This window comes from Melopsittacus undulatus, chromosome 5, assembly GCF_012275295.1.
Source record: "Melopsittacus undulatus isolate bMelUnd1 chromosome 5, bMelUnd1.mat.Z, whole genome shotgun sequence".
Lineage (NCBI taxonomy): Eukaryota > Metazoa > Chordata > Aves > Psittaciformes > Psittaculidae > Melopsittacus > Melopsittacus undulatus.
In genome coordinates this window covers 68,857,587-68,882,940 of record NC_047531.1, presented here as the reverse complement: position 1 = coordinate 68,882,940, position 25,354 = coordinate 68,857,587, and the positions used below count along the sequence as shown (strand labels likewise).

The window sequence follows — 25,354 nt, the reverse complement described above, 5'->3', positions numbered from 1 at the left end:
ATACTGAACATTTAGCATGGTAGTTTTAATTGAGGTGTAACTTTTAGTTATCTTCAGTGTTCCTGAAAATAGGTTTGCACTCAGCCAAAAAAAAGCCCCAAATGTTTATTTAAAAGTAGATTTGAGTATAATACTAGGTAGCCTAGAGTAGTTGGGTTTTGGGTTTTTTTCAGCAAAAACAGGGAAACGCACATTAGACTCAGTTGTTTTGTCCATACAGTGTCTTGTCAGAGTGAGTCTTGATCCATTGCTGGCATTGCTAGCAGAAATGGTAGCATCTCTGCTTATAGTAAATAACATGTCATGGCCAACTGTCTTCTTTCCCTTATTTATCTTAGCAGGAGGTTAAAGGACAAGAATAATTCTGTCTCTGCTTGAAAGACACAAACCCCACTTAAATATTTGTATTTTATTACAATCCTGATTAAAAACTATGATTAAGCATCCATTGGGGTTTAAATAGTGGCAAGTCCCTGTGAAATCTCTTTTATAGCACATAGATTGTTAGTCTCAACAGCAATAGATTTTAGTGTTTTTCATGAATTGTGCCCTTAATTATATTTACAAGCTTAACTATAAATTACAAACTAGCAAAGCTTAAGGGCATGTAATTAATTTAATAGTGCAGTGTAATAGAAAAAAACAAAGCAGAGTTGTATAGAAATTACATTATGCCCTTACTGCATATTTGAGCTAAACAGTTATTGATTTTGTGTAACTTCTGGTTTTATCCACCTCTTGGAGCTGAAATAAAATCTATGCTTGTGCATGTGACAAGGTAGTTATATGAAGGGGAAATAATAACTAGAGAAGTGTGAGTTCTGGAATGGTTTGTCTATTTTTGTCAATGTTCACCAGCTTTGCAGTGTTCAAATTAAGTAATGATGGTTAATGGGTGCTTGGTTTCAATAGTCTCTGCATGCCTTCCCCATGAGACTTGAATGGACATGAAGCGTTGCATCAGCCTCAAGTAGTGTTTTCCCCTGAAGAGGAAGTGTCTTGCCCACCTGTTTTTGCAGGTGTCTGAAAGGGTTCTCCTTCTCTACACTTCATAATGAAATATTTCCTAGAAATTTCTCTGGACAAAAGTTTGCTGCAGTGCAGTGGGGGAAACTTGGACGTTGAAATTGATGCCAAGATTGACTCTCCTTCTGGGGTGAGAGAAATACAAACAATAAACTTGAAACTGCTTGCAGAAGCAAAGAGATGTTCTTGAAATGATTGTTTAATTGGAGTTATTGGATATGGCAGCTGTCATTTTAACAGTTCTGTATGGACCGACTCTCTAGGATTTTAAATAGTAGGCCTGTTCTTAACTGACAGTAACATACCTCTGCATCATACACACAATATTTACAAACAAGCTGAGCAACACTAGTGTAGCAGAAGGGCAATATTACTAGCTTGCCAGGGATTTTTGTGAGTTAAGCGGTTCCATTTTTGCTAGTAAGCATGCTGTAAGAAGTAAAATGTTAAATCCTAAAACTAGATTTTGTCAGTGTGCAGGGATATCTGTTATTACCCCACTTCACTGAAAAACAAAAGCTGAGTTGTGGGTTGGCTAAATGAACACTGTAAAGATTATACTTAATTTCAGAATTGAGCAATATTTGTCATCTGTAATACTAGATTAGTGCCTGAAGTTCTCTTACAACACCAGAACTGTCTTGTTTTTTACTGTAAACATGAATATCAACAGCAGCCTTTCCACGCTGTATGTAGTGTATCAAAAAGAACAAATGGAAAATACATGCTTTTATAGCCATTCCTTAGCTAGTAAATAAGTGTAAGAGTCACTAATATTTCATGTTGGTCATAATTATTACACTTTTTTACTGGAAGTATTCCCAAATACTCAGTGAGTCTTAGGACATTGTCATTACTACTGTTAGACTCTGGAGATGTTATAATTTATGTGAAAACATTGAGTTAATGTAACCTATGAATAAATTTAAGGTGCAAAAAAAATATTCCTGCTGTGTTCTAGTGGCTGTAACTGCTGGGTTACCTCAAATCTGTAGCTGGGAAGTTAGATAAGGATCATGTTTTCATTTTGAATGCCATCTGCCCCTTCACTTGTTTGTGCTGCATTGTTAATTAATGTGCGACCTAACAAAAGAGGAAAGTGTTGTTCAGGTGTTGCTTTGGATCTTGTGACCAAATGCCTTTTTATATCTTCTCAGTGGTTATTGAAGGAAAAAAATAAAATTAAGAATTGCAATATGTAAGCTTGTTCTTGTTTGTTTGTTTGTTTTCCCAAGGAGAATGAAAATTAGCAGAAGATGTTCAGAAAAGTGTGACTAGTGAACTGTAATGTCATCTGTCCTAACAAAACCTTTTCTGCAGACTTTGAGACAAGTGTTCCGACTGTAGGGAGCTGAGCTCACTAGAAGGCCAGCAAGAGGACCTAGGTCAAAGTGACAGTTGTTGAGTTCACACTGTGAACTATTCTGTGGCAGTGTTAGTTCAGAGGACTCGTTCTTTAACCACCTTTTCATGACGAATAGTGAATTTAATTCTTCTCAGCCTCTATTCCAGTCTCTATTTCAGTTGAAATTTCTGAGGGAGGGAGGACAACCAAGCAGACAGAGTGATTAATGTGATTTCCTTAGGAAGTCTGTACAAAAAAGAAAGTAGGCTAAAATGTGTTGTAAATTTAAAAGTGTGAGTGGTAGAAGTGGTTTCAAATTAGCAATGTGTTCTTTGAGGTGTCTGTTTGAAACAAGAAGCTTTAACACAAGGTTTGTAATGGGTCACATTCCACAGTAAAACAAATTTGGTTTCTCTGATACTTCAATTAGGATGTGAGGATGAATTTCAGAGCAGAGCTTCTCTGAATATAAGAAACCATTTTAAGATAATCAAAGCAAATAATTCTGCTTTAATCAGATACAGATAATACTATATTGCTGTCCTTTTCTTATTTTATGTAATTGTAAATTCTAATTGCTTTTCTGATGCACTTTGGATCCAGTTCAGCAAAGTATGTCGGCATAACTGTAAGGGTGTGGTATGTGGTGGCAGAGGGAACAAGCAATCCAGGGTGAAGAGAACAGGAACTGCTCTTAAGCAGCTCTGCTGCTAGGTGTGGATGCCCGCCCTCCCTTAATTTGCTTCTCGGGTATGTTAACAAAGATGTTAATGTCCCATTGGACTCGCTGGACTTGGTTCACTAGATAAATCAAAGGAAGGGATAAACTATTCTCCAGGACACTGCGTGAGGTCTTTCTCCTGTTTCCAGCATTCCCACAGGAATTCAAAAAGGTTGTTTGGCTTGGTTTATCCCTTTAAGTCTAACATATTATTCCAGGTTCATATTTTTGATTCTTTTTCACACTAAGAGTAAATGAGGAAAAATTAAATGTAATGACAGGTACAATGTTTAGCTTCTACTAGTAGAGGCAAAATATTTTGTGGGATAGATCAGGAAATTAATCAGGTAACAGTAAAAGGTAGGTTTTAATCTCTCTAGAAAATACTGGTACAAAAGAACATCTAAACCTCATTAGATGGCATTATCTCATTAGATCTCTTCATTGATGAAAATCAGTAAAAATTGTAGTCTGATTGCACGTGGGACAGTCTAACTCATTGATTGTCTCTTTCCCTACAAGATTCCTGATTTATTTAAAACAATAAAAAATACAGACTTGCTTTTCCTGTCTTCTGGGGAAGAGTGCTCTCTGCTGAAATCTTTGGGTGGTTACTCACTGAGGGGCCAAGCACTAGATATCTCCTTTAAAGCTGTCTATTTTTAAGGTACTTACTAACTTAGGACTACCCTTCACCTATGTACACCTGATAGTAATGAGAGCCAGCTTAAATCACATGCCACTTGCACTGGGGTAGGAAGTCATGCTGAATTACAGTTAACATCTGGTGTGTTCAGGAGGCATCTGATGATCTCCTTCTGAGTGATTAGAAAGTATTTCAGGGAAAAGTTTAAAGTGTTGTTTCACTTAACATAGGCATGTTGTTTCCAGGACAAGCTGGACCTACCTAGTGTTGGTCTCTGTGGGAGGTGGGTAGTGTTGATCGTTGCTGGTCTTTGCAGTCCAGATTTCAGGCTGTTGTACAAATAGAAAGTGGTTTTCTTTTCTGGTCCTTAATATGCTTCCTTTGAGATTTCATCTCTGTTCTTATCAAAAAAGGTAACCAGACTTTATATTACCAATATTTCTTTGTTTTGCTTCTTTTATGACTAATTAGCCTAGTTTCTAAACTAGTTCCCAAAGGAAGCGAGGTTTATATGACTGCACTGTCCAGCTGTTGTTCTGTTTAGGGCTAACTTCCATCAGATTTGGCAGGGTAATGAGTGGTTCATGCAGAAATGCTGCCTTTCTACCCATTTATAGAGGCTGGGAATGGGGTTGAGAGACAAAACCAGTGTGTGGGATTGAGGCAGTCTTGATTGTGAGCTCCTGTGCTCATCTTTTGGCTTCTGGAGCTGGCTGATGTGTGCACTCCTACAGATGTGGTGGTTAGCAAGTTTCGGAAAGAGCTTTAGGGCAGCCTGTTGTTTCACTGAGTGGTAACTGAGGCTTAAGGTAGGAGCTGTGGATCATGAAGGGAGAGACTGGGGTAGGGAGATGAATGCCAAAAAAAGAGATTACTCCTTTATGGATTGTAGCAAACATGGAAGAGGAATGACTGTGGCTGTCTGTCCTCTGTGGAGAGAGTAGGACAGAAGCAGAAGTCATCATAAGAATTTATCTTTCTAAGTCACTAACATCACTGGAACTCTTTGTTAGTTACATCTGGTGTGTGCATTGATTTTTCATTTGTAATAACTTTCAGGCTGAGATCTACAAGGGCAGACTTTTTGGAGGCTGTTGCTTTATCATGCTGTTTTGACAGGCTTTCCTTTTGGGGCCAAGATGCCAGTCTTTAACAACAGAGGCACTTCTGGCACTTGATAAACATTGCTTTTAGAAGTGACTATGAAGATAGTGCGATGACAAGCAGAGTAGGAATGGAAGACCATGAAGATAAAATTTCTCTTATAAAGTTTGTTTCTTGGTTTTCTGACTATTTTATGATTCTGTGATTCTATTCTATGACTTAAAGTACCTGCTGATAGTCAGAGATGCCTATCATAGGAAAAGTGCTGAGAATGATAGGGTCCATCAGACACCTGCATTTTGTGCTGTTTAGAGGAGAAGGGGACAAGGAGAAATAGGATGCATTATATACCTGTTGTTAAGCAATAAGATTAACTGCATTTGTTTTTCTTAACCTTAAGATGGGTTATAACCTTCTTGGAGGCTACAGTGGGTTTTCTATTAAATATTTTGGGTACAAGGCTCATTTATGAGCCATCTGTGTTTAAGGAGGCTCTGAAGTCGTATTTTTTAAATTAGATAACTGCCCTCCAGTTTATCAACTTCAGCTTCTGTTGTTCCATAATAAAATTGTTAAAACAGTTGTTCAGATTGTGTAATCAGTTGAGGAACATCATTTAAACCTCACAAGTGTGATCACTAGTGATGCCAGTACTCTCCCATTTCTATAATCAAGTAAATTCTTTTATTATCTTAATAGTTACTTTTCTGTCATCCAAAATATATATAATCTCACAGATTGTTTATCTTTGCTTGTCATGAATGTGCAATCTCTGATAATACATGCGAAGTGTATTTCAGCTCTTCTGATCCTTGCCATGTATGGCACAATAAACTGCCCAAATTTGGTCAAATATTTTTAGCCACTTAGTCATATGTCTTTTAATGAGCTGCATATGTAAGCTTTTGATTCACTTAGCAACTGTATTTTTATGAGTATGTCTTGACAGTTTTTCTTATGTATATTTGAAAAATGGGTAAGGTTTGTTCTGTTTTGGGGTATGTCACAACCAGATGGTTTGGCTTTTTTTGTTGCTGTTGTTTTTAATAGTGCTAATCAATTTTAAGATACCCTTTTTCACAGATTATTAATTTTAATTATTTTACAATATACAAGTATGCAGCATATTGAATGTTATATTAATCTATATCTTTAAATGCTCAGGCAGTTTCAAAGCTTTCTGGTACATTTTCCTTATAATAAGCTTGTGGACATTAAGATATCCAATTTGCCTGATCATTGATATTCTATGTATATCAAGAAAACTGTATATGTGGCATGTGTGAAATATGCCTAGGTTAACATTTCTGTTAAGTGCAAAAAGCTGTGTTTCTTGAATTTGTTTTCCTTCTGAACTATCATGTCTTGCATTTAGTTCCTTTTCATTTAAGTAACAAAATGTATTGCAAAGTGAAGTGATTCTTTTCTTTCCAAGCTTGTTGAGAACATGTATGCATTATACACTGATGATCAGTGGAAGAAATCAAAGACAGTATGCTTGAGGAATTTCTAGTCTTTGTTCCTAGTGTATGTTAGTAAATTATTTTATTGGAAGAATTGCTGGTTTTAGGGGTGAATGTGACTAGAAAGATAATTCCAAAAATCCTGTAAGAAGGGAGTTTTCAAGAAAACCTGAAAAGATAGTAAAGTTTATGAATGTTTTCACTCACAAATGTTTTTGCTTTTAATTGGAAAACAAATAATGCAAGCAGTGTACTGCAGTCTAGTTGCAGTCTAGCTGCAAGCTTATGGATGAACAAGTCCAAATGAGACTTGGTGTTAAAATAGTTCTGTGTTGCATTCTAAACAAAGCGTTAAGTTTGTACCTAACTAAAGCAAATGGGGTCAAAGAGGGGTAATCTGGTGCTGGTTTTGTTTGGCTGGTTAAATGGAGCAGCAGCATGTCTTCCTTACAGTGTAGCTGTTGCCTCTGTGCTAAAGAATGGAGGAAAGCTTTGAGATTCATCTTGGAAGGCACAGTTTCTTAAATAAGGAAATCTGAGGGGTTTTGCCATAATAAAGCAGAATATAATTTTCAGTCTTTATTGCTGTAGAAGTATTCTGAAAAGTAAAGTTTATAAATTAATTGCATTTAATTACAGACATAATTCTTTGGAAGGATTTAGGAGCCCAGCAGTAAAAGTTCTCATTTCAGCCTCCTGGTTATGCAGTATTGTTGATTTATTAAGCTAAAAAATTAATACCAGTCTTGTGGGGTCTGGCTGTTTTGAGCCCTTGCTGTCCTGAAATGCAGAAGGACTTTTCTCTCTGTTGCTCTGCCCTTTTAAGGGCAGCAGTATGGAAGTTGGCAAGAAAACTAACTGAGCACCCTGTGAGAAAAATACTCAAACACAGAGAAGAAAGGCAAATAGAAGCCAGTCAGGATGGTGATCTGGAAAACGGCAGTGGTTCTGCATCTGGGCAACACTATTTGCTTGGTTATTAAGAGATGTGAACATACGATAATATTTTTTGCAGTATGCCAAATTGATGCTCAAGTTTAAGTGCATAAACAGCAGTGATTAATAGACTGTTAAAATGGTGGTATAGAATATGCTGCAGTAGAACACAGCAGGGGGGTATTGAAATGCAACATAGCATCCTCTTCCATACTCCTTAGTTTCAACTGCTTTATAATTAAAACTGCATTATGGTATTGTTTTCCAAACTGCTCCCTGTCTCTTGGTCACAACTTCATGATACAGCTGTTGATTCAATCAACTGTAGGATCCAGTCAAGTGACTGAGCTGGGCCTGGGATGGAGCGAGGGCCTGGGGGCTTTATAAATGGAACCACTTCATATTGGATAACAAGGTTGCAGTCGGGATTGTAAGTGGCTTCTCAGAAAACCAGAAAAATTATATATGAGGAAACCATATTTGCTGGTTTTGTTAAACTCTGTGTGGATTCATTCATTTCTTTAAGGATTTTTTTACAAATCTGTAACACCTGCTGCTTTTCCCTCATATTCTTCCCATCAAGCCTCAGCAAATAAATCTTAATCCCTCATCAGACCTTTTTTCCTGAAGATGTTGCTTGAAGATGCACAGTATTGTAGAACAGCTTTAATATGAACTTATCTTTTTAAATCTTTCTTTCTTTATAGGCTTGTATAGATGATAACGTAGATATGGTGAAATTTCTGGTGGAAAATGGAGCAAATATTAATCAACCAGATAATGAAGGCTGGATACCTCTACATGCAGCTGCTTCCTGTGGATATCTTGATATAGCAGAGTAAGACTTTTTCCTCCATTTTTGAATACATGCATTTTGTTCATTGGTAGAAGGGCACTAGAAGCAGATGACATTCATAAATTGTCTTTTTAGTTTTCTCTGGAAAGTGTAGTGAGAGAATGCTTTTATATGGGGTGTTGGTTGTGAAGTGTGCTGTGCATGATTATTTGTGCATTACATTTGCTCTTTCTAGCTCTCTTAGATAGCTGTAAAATGTAAACATTTAAAACTATTCATGACTGTCAAGTGATTTTTTAAAGTATTGTTTTCTCCTGGAGAAGCATCATTTTGGGGCAAGAAAGTTCAGATCTACATTTTATTAGTAGTCTGAAACATTATTCCAGGATAAATCTAGATGTAGGAGATTAATTGTATTTGTAGTCTTAAAACCTTTGTTTTTCAGGTGTGATATGAATTGGTGACTTTTGGTGATTATTTGCTGATTATTTGAGCAAAATTTTATCATTGAAATTAGATGCCTGTTATGGTATTAGTAAAAGCTGACTCAGTACTAAACTCCCGTAGTGGTTTTGTTTTTATTCTTGAAGCCTGTTGAGGGCCATTGAAGCTATGCTAAAATCAGTTTTTACCAGAGGTTGTCTGTTTTAACCTGAATTAATAGTTAATTTGAAAAAATATGTGGCATATGTTTTTCAGTATGCTGTTCTTTCAGTAAAGATGGTAACAGTGTCTTTCTAAAGACATTTTGGGTAAACACAAACTTTACTAATTCTGCTAAACTTAGTGTGATGTCTGATCCAGTTTGAGAGTTCGATAAAATGTGAAGTAGTATTTTGTCATGTAATTGCATTACTGTACTAATTACAATGGTAAACAATGGGAATTCTAAGATTAAGGTATCATTCATTGATGTTCTGTGAGTTTGAGAAGTTTAATTGCTTGAATCTTAAGGGAAAGAAATCTGGAGGCTCTTGTATATCATTTTCCCTGGGAAAGGGCTTTTTTTGGGTGTTCCTAGAGTGAAGTGCTGCTTTGTATGTCCTTTATATAAGTGGGACACTGTGTGACTGCTAATTTCTGCAGTCTGCCTTTCTACACTGTGCAGATGTTTGATGTGGTAATCTGCTTGCATGTACACTGGAAATGTTTACTTGTTGGCTATACTGTGACAAGAATTTCCCTATAAACTGAGATAATAAAAGCCTTTCTTCAGTTTAGTGGAGGTAAAACACTTGCCTTCTTTCCACAACAGGAAAAAGTCAAATAAATGTTCTTGGTTTGGTGTTGCAGCCTGTTGTAGGCAGATGTTTAGGGAAAAAAAGAGATATATCCTGTGTGCACAAGACAGGTTTCCACTGTTACCTTGAGTATCCGAAATCTGTGATGTTACTGAAGACTCCTCTGGTTTTCATTCTCTCAGACAAAAACGTAGAATCATAGAATAGTTTGGCTTGGAAAGGACCTTCAAAGGTCATCTAATCCAGCTCCCCCCACAGTGAGCAGGGACATCTTCAACTTTATCATGTTGCTCAGAACCAGGACCTGTCTGCCTATTTTCTATAGATACCCTTTAAAGGAATGAGATTGAGTATAATCCCATGGGACAGGAGACATCTAAGATTTTGGAAGAGCAGTGTTTCTGAGGTGCATGGAGTTTTGAAGATAAGATACCCTTCCACATACAGTGGAGAAGGGTAACCTGACCTAAATGGAGCAATATTTATATCTAATGAGGCTCACAGAGTTTAGATTTTCTTCAAGCTATTTTTTCCAGGATCTCAGCTTCAAATAATTTACAAAACTGACAGCAGACTTTGCAGCTGAAACAAAACTGAGGCAAGTAACCAGAGGTTAGAAATTCTTCCTTTTGCCAGTAGTATGTGCTGGGTCCAGAATCTGCTTTAGTGTGGACGCATCTTTCCTGGGAAGCATGAGAATGTGTGTATGCATCTGTCGCTGCATTTGATATTTCAGTTTTTGCACTAAATTTTGTGGTTCACAGAAGGGAGCTTTTAATTTTCGTAAGTTATGGAGTTTATAGTTCTGAAAAGATTATGCTTTTAATAACTTGTCGTCTTTCTGTTCTATAATGGATTAGCCTTTTTTGCACAGAACATCTATTCATTTCTTATTTTCTTGCAAGGTGCAAGAGAGAAGAGAGCCAGGGAATGGATTGTGGTGTTTCCTAACTTAGTTAATGAAGGGCTGGGGAGAGTCTGACCCTTTCTCCTCCTTTCATGGAACTGCCTGTTGCGTAGTTTCATAGAACTTCTCAAGTTGGAGACTCAGAAATCTATTTCTGGTTCCTCTGCTGCCATCTTAAGTCTTCTTAGGGCTTCCTTCAAATGAAAATAGATGGAATTTATTTCTCTTGAAATAGCACAATCTGTAAAATCTGCCAAATATGCAAATTCAGTTAATTTATTGATTTTGTTTTGATTTATTGATTCTCATATTTTTACAATTAATGGTAAGAATGTGGCATGATAGCATACTTTCCGTATTTCAGGTTTTTGTCTCTCAAAATCTGAAATTGTGTCTTAAAGCAGCAGAGCTAGGAGATGGAGATATTTTCTGTTATGAAATGCATTTCTATGTTTAGAATGTAATTTAGGGGTTTTCTAAAAGTATGCGCTCTCTATGTTGACTGTGTTCTTCATGTATGTGTGTACATCACTCTCTGGATTTAAGGAGGGAGGGAAAGAAAGCAGAAGGTCTGTTAATGTTGCATGATAACTCTTGCATGATTCATCACTAGGATTAGAGTCTATGAAATACAGCCAAGATGGGGTGTGTTAGAGTTTGCAGATCTGTTAATAGGATGTGAAACCGTGGTTCTAGTTGGAAAATGGAAAGTAAAAAAAAAAAGCCAAAGTTTAATCATTACTGACCTTTATAGTACAATCTTTATCATAGTTTTTCTTCTGATGCTCATTTGACTTCATAGGATTCTATTTGGGGTAGTTAATGTACCTTCTTATGGAGTGAGAAAGATTTCTCCTCAGACTGATTTCATAATGGAATCAGTACACAATCTCACAGTTCAGCTGTTTCTTCTATGTGTTCCATCCATTTCCTATTATGTACAGTAAATGGAAATGACAGGGAGGCACGCCAATTTAGTACAGAATGGTGCTGCCTATTTAATCAGTGCAGGACCCTTCCCATATTGCTGTGTTTTCACTGAACACCTAATCTTCTCTCTCTTGCTCTCACTCTATAATGTGCACATTCTTCTTAAGTATCATCTGCTGCTACTCAGATGTTCCTGAGTGAGTGCACCCACGTGCAGGAGATCTCGGGGATATGTAGGTGGTAGAGAGCTTCTCTAAAAAAGTCTGGATATTTCAGGAAGGCACCACTTCAGCCATCTTTACGTACTGCTCTCATGCTAATTGCTGATGAGCTGAGTGAATTCATGGCATAGTCCCCACTCACTGGGAGTTTGGTTTTGCTTTTTCTATCTGTGCTGTCTGGCCAATGGGCTATTCACGGCAGGTATTTTCCCTGCCCTTGTCATCCTCCACTGTATTTAACAGTCCTATGGCATCATTGCCCAGCAGCTTCTCCTATCCCGTTTCAGTTTTCTGCTCCTTTTGGAACAGCCACCTTCTCTTGATTATGTCTCTTGTCTTCTCTAAAAAATGCATCTTCCAGTTTAAGATATATTATAGGATCCCACTTCAGGTGAAATACAGTAAAAGAATATAATATAGTGTGAAATAAAAGCTCAGCTGGTTGCAGAGGAAGAGCTGTGCTGTGAAAGCAAAAAGAGCCATGGAGGGCAACTGCTCCTGGTTGCCATTGTTGTTTCTGGGATCTCTAAATGCTGAAACGGCTTCAGCTTACTGGAAATTCCTTGAATAGCTTAATTTTAGAATTGCCTACTTAAGTTAGTGTTAAGCTAGTTTACGATCATGTGAATTAGCTCAAAAGTGATGGTAATATGAACATGTTTTAAATAATTTTTTTTTCAGAATTGCCAAAACAGATTGATTTTGTTCTGTATTTTTCTGTTCTTCGTATCTTTTTCATATACAAAAAAAACTTCACACAAAGGAGTCTCTTTTTCTCCAATGTGTTAGTATGAATTAAAGAGTCAGCATCAAAAGCTTTGACAAATTATAGTTATGTGAAAACAAACTTTAATGCAGGAGGACTTCAACAGTAGTCTTGCGTGTGCATGCTTTAAGATGGTATTCAATAGGTAGGACCGTTAAATTATCTTTGTAAAACTACTTGGGTGTATATGAAATTTTTTATCTGTTAAATCTCATCTATCATTTAAAAGCTGGTGTTATTTCAGTATCAGGGAATAAACAAATTTCCTTTCTCAAATGCAAAAAAATGCAATAGAGGAGAAATAATGCAATTTAGTATTTAAGAAACAGAATTTTTAAATCCTTACTTTTTTATTTCTGCTTTGTGTTGTACCAGATTATTATGTTATGTAAAAAAAAATCTGAAATGGTGGAAGTTTCTGTTCAAGAATCAAAAACTTACATTCCTGTTGGCTTTGGACCATGCGGAGTTGTGAGTGCATAGCTGATGTATTTTGAAGCTTGCTTACAAGTATTTAGGGGCTACAGTAAAGTTTTACTACTTAAGTACAAATGCTTTTTAATTTTGCCCCAAATGAATGATGGTGCATCTTCCAGCAACTGTAAAAAAAGAATTTTTCAAAAACAACTAAGAATCCAGTAGTAGTTACATTTTTGCTCAAAAAAAAAAAGGCCAGACAAACATGGGGGAAGGAGATGTCTCTTGAGAGAAGAATAGGGGCTTTATACTGTCATGCAATGGCTACTACATCACAGTAAGTTTGCCAGACATTGCTGTTACGAGAGTTTCTCATGGGTTCAAGGGATAAGAAGTTTGGTGAGGGTGGATACATAAAAAAATATGAATGCAGAATGCATACATACAAATGGGATCTGGTTCAGAAAATCCATTAGAACAGCTGGAGACTGGAAAGGCAATACAGGAAAAATAGCATGTATTTGCCTCAGTTTTGTTCTCCTTGGAAATATGCTCACTTTTGGAGACAGGCTAGATGCTCTTAAATTCAGAGCCTCCTCATTCGGTTACTTTAGAAAGAGAAGTTCAGCTTGACCAACTCTGCTGCTCTAAAACACAGCTCGCCCGCTTGCCTTCCTGCTCAGTTTCCTATGTTGCATCCCCTCCCTCCCCTGATATTTAAAGCAGACTTTAAAAGGCTTGTGTGTAACCACTGCCTTGTGCTGACGCCCATCTGTTTTTCCAGACTTCAGACACCTGAAAGTGAACCCAGCCAAACAAGTTTGCTGAAGCCTCAGCAAACCATTGTCCCAGGATCTCTTTATTTTAGTAACAGTCCATTAACACTAAATGAGTGATCATTGTCTGGGATATGGAGGAGTGAGAAACAGTCCTGCAAACCTGCAGTTGAATATATATTCAGTGATAGGTGGTTTACAGCCAGTTCTGATCACCTTGTAGGCCTGCTGTGGTGCTGGGTGATAGTGATTCCTGCCTGTGGCATGTTGTACAAGGATAGGACCAATGCTCATCTGGCAACAGGGAGCAACTGTGAGGGAACTCAGTGCAGTTTCATGATATGCTTAACGTGATCTAAATTGAGACAACTGAAGAAATAAAAATAGGCAGTAATTCCCATCTCTTCTTGGTTTTGCCTCCTCCACATGCTCTTACCCCTTCTCTTGCAGTATCTAATGATCACTCAACAATGTGGGAACTATTGGCATAAGACTACCTTCAGGGGGTTTGGAGGGTTTATTCTCTTTTGGATCAGTGAGCTGGTGGTCTGCCTTGCCAGCAGCAGTTGGCATAGATAGGCAGGTATAAAAAAGAAGTCTGGGCTGCTTTTCAGATACAGCTCCTACCTCTGATCAGAAGCCTGGCTGTGGAGAGCTGCCTGTGCTGAGGTAGAGTCCTCTCCTTTTCATCTCCCGAGTCATGAGCCTGAACCAGCTGGCACTGGAGAATGTTCTTCCACAGTATCCAGGCATGGTGCTACCACAGAATGTGTTTCAAAGCAGTTGCTTCTAATCCTTTCTTCTCTTAAGTTTTAATTACTTGATTGTCCGGAGCTATTGCTTACTGAAGTGCTTTTAATATAAGCTCTTTTGCCATAACCCATTATAATCCTAGAAGAACAAGACATTTTTTAGGCAAAGCAGACTGATAAAAATGTCAGGGATGGCTCTTATATCCTTCAGCTTTCTTCCCACCTATTGTAACTGAATATGAAGTGATGTTATTAGTGATATATTTCGAAGTGGAACTTTGGAGGATAATCAATAGTTCTGATTTGTGAATGACATGGTGAAGTTGGTGGTCGCATGTAAAGATTATGCAGACTGGGGTTTGGTCTGATAGAGATCCTACAAGTCGAAGGAATGTTTTTGTCAGGATTTGTGGTGTTACTTTAAATGACACAAGGCAATGTTAACTGGAAGGGTAGAATTACAAGGAAAAAGGTCCAAAGGTGAAATTTGATACTGTCCACTCAGAAAATGGGAAGAGGAGTTCAGAAGAGTATGTTATAAAACAAGCCACAAGACAAAATATAAGCAGGGGAAGATTGATTCCCAGCCGCAGAACAGCTCTTCTAGAAGAATGACTGGCTTCTTACAAGTTGACACTGGTAGAGATGCAGTGTTTGTTTTGAGGACTGTGAAAAGGTCACTGCAGGCTTTGGAAGATTGTTTCAGTTAATTCATTTGTACTCGCTGCTGGGTTTCTTTCTGGAAGAGCAGATTGGGAAAAAAAAATTAATGAGAGAGAAAATATGCTAGTATGGTAGTTGTGTCCCATCCCCCTGCCCCCCCCAGTCAAAGTGTGATGCTCGTTCTTTATCAGCATCATAAAAGTTCCTCCTCCTCCGACCTTGTGTAGATATCTGCAAGGATAAACCTAAATTCCGATAGAGAAAATAATGGAGAAACCTGGGGATCAGTGAGCTAGCGTCAGTTGGCATTTTCTTTTCTGAAGATGCACTGTGGCAGTGTACAGTTTTCAATATGTTCTTGCTGCATGTATGTAGTTCCTAAGAATAATTAAACATTGATGAAATTGTTTAGGTTGATGGTGAAATTCCCTTCTTAAAATCATGTCATTATGTGGTCGAGTTTAATCTTTTTTACTGTGTAGATGTGATCTGATGTTTAGATAAAAAACAGCTGGCAGAAATATATGGTAAGGTATGGTTGATGGGTTAGAGGAAATTAGAGGACCTAATTTATTTGATACCTATTTGTTCAGTTGAAGGAGTCTAGGAGAATTGGTCACTCTGTGATGCGCAAAGACAGTGTGTGCTCTGTAGATGCTTTCTTCAGATTGGATTAGTGTGTTCTTCTCCACTTGTGACCCTAAGTATCTGTTAGTTAATATATTGCATTTCTCTTCTAAACATACATCTACTAGAACTTTAAGTTCAGAAATACCTTCTTAAGTGACATATGGTTTAGTGGAAATTATCTTTTTTTCTTTTAATATGCTTTAGCATTAAATCTAATGAAAAGTCAAGGGACTGATGCCCAGTGTAAAGCTCAGAGCACTCTAATTTTTGGCTGAAAAAGAATTTGAAAGTGCAGCTCATGCCTAAAAGACTATCTTGCTTTGAGAAGTGAAGTGCATAGGAAAGATTTTACTTTCACAGAGCATTGATTTTGTTGTATTCTGAGAACAATTTAAAGTAGGTATCTCTTGTATGAATTCTGAAATTGAATTGTACATATGAATTGGTGATTCATATGGAAGCCTGGGATCTCAGGTAGACTTCTGAAAACATAACACATCAGGTTCTCCCTCAATGGTGGCTTGTAACTGCCCATTGCCACCAGTCAACTCCTATTTTCTGGTTATGACTGGAACATGGGAGAACAGCTCTAGATACACCAGCAATCAGGTTTTGAATTAGGCAAGTGCTTATTAAGTATGACAGACTGTCACTTGTGAGGGCCTCATCAACTCATTCCAAATTGGTGTTTTAGAGAGATGCAGCAATATTTTTCCCAGATGTTGAATCTGGGGAATAGTGTTACAAATATCGATTATAGTATTTATCCAGTTACCTGATACAAAAATAATGTAGTTAAAGTTGATTCTGAGTACTGTTTTCTAGGAGAAAACATGGGTGTGATGTAGATTGTCACTTCTGTGCATCTCAGTTTTTGTTTCAGCTTTTACTTGAGCATTTTCCCCTCTTGTCAGTTTGAACCTGATCTGCAGCAGACTTTCCAGTGACACTAGAGCAACTTATGACCTACTTATCCTTTCTTACAGCTGTGGTTTTTGTTGGATATTCTAAATCACGTCATTTCAGTGCAAATGATCCTAATCTGTGTATATTTTTCTAATCTTATCCCTGACTGAGGCAGGATAAAAGCTGCTTGAATTCTTCTGAAATCTGTAAATACAGTGTGGCATCTCTAGAGACAGAAGGCTGCTGTACTTTGATGAGAGTGAGTTATTTGGATACAATTCAGATACTAAGACAAAAAAGGAGGATTTATTTTTTTATAAAGAGCAGGTATGACATGAAAATAAGTATTAAAATAAATATTTGAAACCTCTTGATTACAGGTGAATTTGGTCACTATGTATTACATAATTACTTAAGTTCTGTGATGCAGTGATTATATCTGTGCTAATATCTGTTTAAGCACAGTAAAATAGTTGATCTTGGTTTTAATTCTTCTGATATAAATGCCAGTGCATGGCTGTTGGGGAAAAATAAGCTTGTTAAGTTAGGCCCATACTCATAATTTCCTCTGAAACAGCAGCTAAATATCAGAATTTGTAGTGCTGTTCTAGCCAAATGTAGCAATGCTCCTCTTGGCACAAGGCCCAAGGGATGATGAGCTAGGGATGTGATTACGTCTTGTTGGTGAGGAATTGGCTGAGGATGCTGGGCAGCAGCATGGTTTTCCTTATTTCTCCTCTTTTTTGCCTCCATGTCGTTGTTACCTGTCCTTTTCAACCAGTGTAACCAAATCACAAGTATTTGCCTTAATGACAGTTCTGCAAATCACCACAAATGTTTGGTGACTTGCAACAGGGAAGCATCCTGAGCACAGAATATGGTGAGCTTGTTACTGCATGTACTGCATGTACTCTTCTGCAGCTGCAACACAATGTTGTCCCCACTCAGACCTCATTTTTGCACTGTGAGCTGTTGATTTCAAAGTACAGGACAGAAATACTTGTTCACCAAGGTCCATAGTGAAATTACTGTTTGATACACACTTTTAACACTTTTTGTTTAGTCTGCTTTCCAGTTGAAGTTTTTGGCTTGTGTTCATCCTGGCATTGCCAGGCTCCAGGGTTTTTACATTTTTGTAAATATGTTATGTTTCCCTATATAGCTTTCTTCATGTTTGGTACTTTTCTCATTCACTGTTTACTTTTACCTAAACATTGCTCTGCCATCTCTCATGTGTCTTTCTTGTATATAGATATGGTAAAATATGAAGGCTTAATTGCTTTCCATATGCTGCAAGTAGGAATTTTTTCTGCTCTTTGTACTGTTAATGTTTAGGTGGCTGCCTACTTACAAATATTTCAAGAGTTTATTGCTGGCTTTTTTCAGAGGTTTCTTGGAACACAGGAGAAATAAAACTAACCAGATACTGTTATCTACCCTGTTCTCTTCTATGCTCCTGCATACCAAGAAGAAAACAGATGTGATTCTAGTTCGTGTGCTTCCTTGGGTGTGCAAGTTGCAGTGGATGCTAGGGGCAGAGCTGTGTGTGGAGCTCAGTGCTGTGTTGGTATGTTGTGGAGTCTTGGCTTCATAAACATAAATATGGTTTTCATATAGGTACAGTATTTAGCACTGATAGTGCTGTTTGCACAGGGAGATAGTATTTTTTTTCCTCATCTCTGTGGCATACTACTTGGATAGTTTTGGGATCATTACACAGTGAGGTGTCTTTCATAACAGCTTCACCAGGGAGAATCAGAAACTGGATTTGCTGCTATGTGGAGGAGCTCTTGCATATTGAAAGTTAAAAAATAGTCTTCAAACTCGTTCATAATTTAGAAAAAATCATGTATACTGAGCTCTGGATTAGACTGGTGAAAATTGAAGAGATGTCCCTTCTCATTTGCTTAAAATTACTTGACCATTTGTTTCTTAGTTGTTTCTATTATTATTTATTTTTTAAGCATCTCTAGTTGTCTGAAATTGTCAGCTCTTGTGTTCTGCAAGAGGAAGTCGTACTTTTTCACCTCAGATCTCGTGTTGATATCAGCTGTCTTAAAATCATCACACATATTTCAGGAGGAAAAAAAATCTGGTTTTGCTAAATAATCCTAAGTGGTCTTGTTTGTGTAGCTGCTGGCTGATGATACTGCTCATAGGGGAAGCATTCCTCTGTAGAAAGTGCTGCAGCATGGGATTTTTTTCCTAAGAGAGAAAGATGTGAGTGAGAATCTTCTGGAATTTGTGAAGAAACACAACCTCAAACGTGCTCAAGTTTTATCATGATTTGATTTTAATTTAAATGTCATCACAGAAGCTTGTCTTCTCATGTCAGTTTCTAATCAATTCTATATGTTTAGAGGCAGAAGGTTGAGGCACAGCAGCAACTGACAGTGTGGGATGGCATTTTACAGAGTGCCTGAATAAGACATTTTAACTGAGCGACTGAGTAAGGCTGAGAGAGTTGGGGTTGTTCAGCCTGGGGAATGCTCCAGGGAGACCTTAGAGCAGCTTCCAGTACCTAAAGGCGACCTACAAGGGAGGGGAGTCCCCTGAAGAGGGGCTTTTTACAAGAACATGTAGTAACAGGACAAAGGAGAATCGCTTTAAACTGAAAGCGGGTAGATTTAGATTAGGCATTACGAAGAAATTCTTTACTGTGAGTGTGGTGAGGCACTGGCACAGGTTACCCAGAGAAGCTGTGGCTGCCCCATCCCTGGCAGTGTTTAAGGCCAGGTTGGACAGGACTTGGAGCAACCTGGTCTAGTGGAAGGTGACCAAACCCGTGGGTTGAAACCACATGAGCCTTAAGGTCCCTTCCGACTCTAACCATTCTGTGATACTAATGTAATTGTTTCTCAAGTAATTGGATTTATTCTAGGGTAGGTTGTCACTAAAGAGGGTGAGGAGATGCCTAGTTGTGCAGAGCAGGGTGATCTGCAGGGTGCCCCTTGCCTTGCAAGATCTGCCTGGCACCTGCTCTGTGTTGCATGTTTTAACACCATCCAAATACGCGTATGTGTACTATGTACCACAACAAAATTTAGCGCAATGTTATTCTAATGCTATTGTATTTGCTTCAGGTTTGCAGTATTTAAGATTTTTTAAAAAGGGGGGCAGAGGGGAACCTCTAGGCCTTTATTTTGGGAAGTGCACCTTAAAAATTCAAGAATGACATATAAGCAGTCATCTCTTGATATGTTGTATATGCAGGTAAGTATACCTCTGCTTACCTGGCCTGCAGTGTAACTTGTGCAGCAAATCAGAAAAGAAAGCAAACCCAAAACAAAACCGCTTTTGAGAAGGTCTGGGGAGCTTTAGGGAGCTTGAGATAGCATTTCTGCTTCTCTCTGAGTTAATAACAACAACATTAAGAGTACAAATTTGAAGTGAAACTCTTCTGCAGTGAGAAAATATTTAAAGAAATATTCCCAGACTTCCAAAACAATAGGTCTGGAGAGACTTTTAGTGTACTTCAGCTTAAAAAAAATAAAATTGGATCCCGCAATTCCAAAATTTTATCACTTTTATTTGTTAAATGTCCCTTGCAGGTCTAATTGTTTGGCTGATTTCTCATGGATGTATTTGGATTAGTAATTTGAATGATTTACGAAGATGTAGTAAAAAGTGCATTGATACTTTATATTTTAAACAAATCAGTGAAATAATTCTGAAAGGCGTTTCAAAAGAAGGCCATTAAAATGCATATTCCAAAGATGTGTGCGGTTTTAGTTTGGTTTTGTATCCTGTGGGGCACATTTCTTTTCATTATTTGTTACTTCACATGACAGCTTGCATAGCTGCAAGAACACAGTGACACTTCTTCTGTCTTTGGCTCCCTCTTATCGTTTGGTTAAAATGCTCATGGAATTAACTTACACTCCACTATGTATGGATTCAAAGAAGAAAAGCATCTGGGTTTAGCTGAAATTGCCAATTAGTATAAAACTGTTGGGAGACAGTTGTGCTGCTGGTTGGTGCCCCCATGAGCAATTAAGCCATGTTTCCTTGGAATGCCCCACTGAACATGTTTATTTTAAATGTATATACAATCCGTTAAGCCTTTATTAAGCAGATTTTTTAGGAGGAGCCCTGTTTCAGAGTTTAGGAGTTAAGAGACTCCTGACCCATCTTCCGACTCATCTGAAAGGACCTCTTGTTTTCATTAGTGGGTCTCCAGTGAGCTCAGCACACAATCTTTAATGAACTGAATCAATTCAGCAGCCACTTCTCTGCCCTGCCTTGTGCTTGTCACCATTCAGGTGACCTTCAGGTTCAGCGAGTACTTAAAGTTAATTATATCCCTAATGACTTCCAAACTTGTTTCCAGATATTGGGAACTGGGGCAAGGTTCGAATGTAAACATATGCCCCTCTTTCTGTTGCCGAGATAAACTAATATTAATATGTTATCTGCAGCAGATCTTGTTCTCTGCAGCTGACAGGCTTTGATGAAACCAAAGTTTGAATGTCTGACAGCTTCTTAGGTTCTAAATTCACAAATAAGTTTAAAAGTTGCGTGTAACTCCAGAGAGAGGTGTCTTCTCTGCTTACTTGCTGTCTCTGTATGCACTTTATTCATAGACTTGCACACAGAACCTCAGCTGTAAGGGGTTTCTGTTGTTTTGAGGATTTTTTTTTAATTCAGGGTATAGGCCAGAGTTGCTAGTTCAAATTTTTAAGTTCCAGTTCTTGAGTTTGGTTTTGACGTTGACTGTCTTTTGTACAGTAATCTCAGAGATTTATTTTTACTTATTGTCTCAGAGATACTGAAGGTCCAACCCCTTATGAAAGGTATTGAAATGTATTTTTCACAAGATTATGAGGAAAATAAATGTGCCATTTTTTGTCAGGGTTGTTAACTTCAGTCTGTAATAGCTGTGGAGGAATAGACAGCAGTGATTCTTGAAAGACAATTTTCAAATAGAAATATTTTGGCTTCATAAACCAACAGTATCACAAAGCAAACTTGTTCTTCCAGTCTTACCATGACTGTGTAATGCTTGTCATGGAAACATCAGGGCAGAAGCATTAGGAACCATTTGATTTCATTTTCCTGCTCTTGTCTGTCTTAATTTTCCTGGGATACTTACAGTTCTGTATACTTAGGCCACAAGAGTCTCTAAAAGGTACCTTTAGCTTCAGTATCAACAATTGAAAGCTATAGCTCCAGAAGCAAGCATGGTATAGATCAAGCTACCATTGATCAAGTTTCTTTTGCATTTATTTACATTTTGAAGAAGCACCTACCAGTATATTATATAAGTTATTGTCAGATTGTCTGAATTATTCTTCTGTAGCTGTCTGTTGAACATGGCTATTCGCCACAAGGAAATTAAAAAAGACAAAAATTTCAGTGCTGTACCAAAAGGTTTTGTAAGTAGGTGACATCAGCAAAGTGGTTTTACTTTTCAGCTGCATCCAAGTTTTCAAAAAGCACCTTTTTCTGGATGTGGTATCAAAGGGCATGGTTCTGTTGACACAGGAAAACCAAAGTTCTGTAAGCACATGCAAAGGGGAACTTGAATAGCTCTACTGCTCCAACCATACTAATCCCTGTAGCTCTGCTGATCTGATTTTGGTCTGTGAGCAGCTTCATTTTTGGAGTCTACTTTAAAGAATCATTTGATCATAAAGTTGTTCATATATCTAAATAATAACTTTTCGAAATTCTTCTGTAGCCTTTTTATGTGTTGCTCCTTTTATTATGTCTGTAAGTTACTGACCCAGTTGACCAAATACAACTGCTTCAATGGGAGATATATTTTTCTTACAAAAGTAGCTTAATATTTCCCTATAGGTATTATGTGTGAACAGGTAAAAATCAGGTTTTTTAAAACATCGCTGGTTTTGTGTCTTTATTAGAAAAAATAGGTTGAAAGGACACAAATGGTTACTTGGGGTTTTTTGAATAAAGATATTTTTGTTCTTGATTCACTTTGCTTTTGAATCAACGTTTTGACTTTGTAAGTTGGTTTCCCCACAGCTCTTTTTGCCTCCTTAACAGACACCCTGCATAGCAATTATCTGATCTGTGACCTGGAAGGCTGTGTCACCATTAGAACAGTATACCTGATATCGTTGAGAAATGCTGTTATTTTTTATTACTTTTTCATTCCCGCAGAAGTTAAATCTTTAAATTGAAGAGGGGTGAATCACAGCAGCACTGTTAAGAGGGACAGTATAAAACCAGAACTGCATACCAGCATCAAAGTTAGCCGTGGTAACTGATAATGTATATCCCAGGAGATACAGTTACACTTCTGGGAATTCATTTCCATTTTGTGATCTGTTAGTTATTACCTCTTCTTGACGTAATTACAGAGGTTTAATGACAAGTGCTATTTACATCATACATTAAAAAATAGAAATGTATGAGGGTGCTTCATGCTGAGTTATTGAGTAAAGTTTAAGAACATACAATCCTAGATCTGGAATCTGTTGTTAATTGGCAGTGGCTAAGCAGAAATACTTTAAAGCACTTGTATTAGTATTGGATTGATGTTGTGATTGGCTTCTGCATAATTTGGCATTCTGCAATAGTAACTTTTAAGAAAGCACTTTTTCATACACTTGTTACCAAAAGGATAGCTAGTTCTTCTGTCTAAGTATTTCCTTATATTTTTTTCCTCAAATATATGGAAAGTGTAAATTAAGGTCTGTATGGCAGGAGGTATGTTTGCAATTTTTTGCTTGTGTTGAGTTCTGTTGTGGATCAGACTGTTAAATTTGTTAGGGAAGTGAAATGTTATGGTCAGAAGATGCAAGGCTGATCCATATTTTAATTGTTCATTGTCTACTTGGAAACAGACCATGTAGTAAGTGTAGGTTCTCAATAACTTCATAGGCTTACAGTTTAATGCAGTGAAATAATCCTTTTGTGACGTACTGTTGGCATTAATCTGTTTAACTTATTTGGAAATTCAGAAATAATTTCCATTGAGTCTGGATTGTTGACTCCTGAAACAGTAGTACTTTAAGTAAGAAAACACTCAAAGGGTTGGAATAGTGTGAAATACTGCTTCCTTGCTCCCTCTCACCTCTCTTCCCCACCAGAAGCTCACCTTATGAACACTTAGGAGCAGGGGACATTCTGGTTTTCATAGAATCATAGAATCAAATAGGTTGGTAAAACCTTTATGAAGCTGCCTCAGAGACCAAGTGTCATCATTCTGGCAAAGTATAGAAACATATGCCACTGAATTTGGAATTTCTAGGAAGAGTGGTTTAATAAGAGGAGCTTATGGAAATGGGTGATTCAAACCATGTTCACCCTGTGGTTGCTTTTGTTCTTCATCTAACCATTTTCTTCTTTCAGTTCTTGCATGTATTTATTTAAATATGTCCGGAGTCTTTGTGCCAAACTGAAGAGCAGAGAGCTCTTTGTATTAATGGGCATTATGATGAAAAGACACACAGTTACTCAGACAGTCATGATGTCTTTTATGTATACCTAACGTAATTGTTTATATTAATGGTATGTGTGCATGTATATACCCATACCCATGGCTGCTGTTTGGTTTTGGTTGTGTTTTTTTTGCATTGGCTTTACTATATTGCTTACAGTTTGTTTTTCTTTTTCTGTTGGCAGGTATTTAATTAGTCAAGGAGCACATGTAGGAGCTGTAAATAGTGAAGGAGACACTCCATTAGATATTGCTGAAGAAGAGGCAATGGAAGAGCTGCTTCAGAATGAAGTAAATAGACAAGGTAATTTGGAATATGAAAAAATAGTTTTGTGTGTTCAACAGTAAATATATTTTTGAAAACTTAATGCTAAATTAAAAAATGTAAAGTGACTCTATTTTCTAAAGAGAATTTTCAGTACATGGTACAGTGCTCAACCCATTTTCTAGGTATTCTAGCCTAATAATAACTAAAACAAGAGTAAACAGCTGTAGTGCATCACATAAATCACCCGTTGTGTCTAGTTCTGACCTTTTGAATGCCTTTCTACAATACCAAATGTCTGAAGCTAATCACTGGGATAAGGAGTCTTAGATTGCATTTGTTTTAGGCCTGAGAATGTATCATGAATCTTTGAAGTTCCTCCTGACTTTGTGTACTCTTCTGAGAACACTTATGTAGGTGAGCATTCATGGTACAGTTAAGGGATAGATAACAAGTTTTGGCAGTATTGTTGAAAATGAATACCCTATGTTTACGCACCTTGCTGCTATAAAATTGCTAGCACTGTCATAGGTGTCTTTACAAGAGAAACCGGGCTTTGAAAAAACTTTTTGATTCATTTTTCCCTGCTTTTTTTCCTCTCCTTACACTGCTGTTTTCCATGTTCCAATCCTCATGGGTTTTCCAGTGAGAAGTCTTTGCAAGTTTCTGGTTTTTTCCATTCCACAGAGGAAAGAATATTCAGTTGTTGTTGACTGACCTTCTTGAGTCCAATAGAAATGCACTGTCATTCCAAAACTCCCAGTACAGGAACTGGGGTGATGTGGTAGGAGTTACATTACAAATTGAAGGAACGTGACAATCAGATGGAAGATGTGGAGCCTTTTCAGTTGGAGTGCTAGGGGAGTGCATCTCCATTACTTCTAGACCTCTGCCTACCTTTTAAAAGTCTTCTTCCTCCTGGAAAAACTTACTTTTTTGTAGCACTGAATTTATATCTCTAAGACAGATTTAAACAATTTAAAAGTAAACTAATAATTGCTTCAGGCTTTGTCCTGATTTCATTTGTATGGTAAACCCACTTAATACCTAAAGTAAAGGGTAAAGAGAAAACAGATGACATGATAGGGAAATATGAGATACTTAATGATATAAAGAAATAGACTGTAGATTTGATAAAGGCTTTGGTTCATTTATTTGGTAGCGTTAATGGAATTTTGATTAACAGTTCTTATAGTTAACACACAAAGAATTTCAGATTAGATAGCTGTGATTATTTTTTTGTCTGTGCTATCATTTGTCTATTTTAATTAGTTTGGAAAGAATACAGTTGTTGCTCTCTTTTCTAACAATACTGTCAATCTTTGCTGGAGAGTTGTTTCTAGAATGTGCCTCGGCTTAAATTCTTGAAGGCTTGTTTTGAAATGTTTGATTTTACTGATGTGCTGTCATAATTGACTGCAGTAGTTCTTTGTAAAAT

General features: G+C 37.4%; 1 protein-coding gene across 1 annotated transcript in view; it reads left to right on the top strand.

Annotated features, from left to right (window-relative positions):
* PPP1R12A (protein phosphatase 1 regulatory subunit 12A) overlaps nt 1-25,354 on the top strand; it is a 117,509-nt gene that overhangs the window by 38,751 nt on the left and 53,404 nt on the right. The window contains exons 2-3 of the mRNA XM_034062801.1: nt 7,949-8,079; nt 23,837-23,955. Of these exons, the coding sequence (XP_033918692.1) occupies nt 7,949-8,079; nt 23,837-23,955 (250 nt within the window). The remainder of the gene's footprint in view (nt 1-7,948; nt 8,080-23,836; nt 23,956-25,354) is intronic.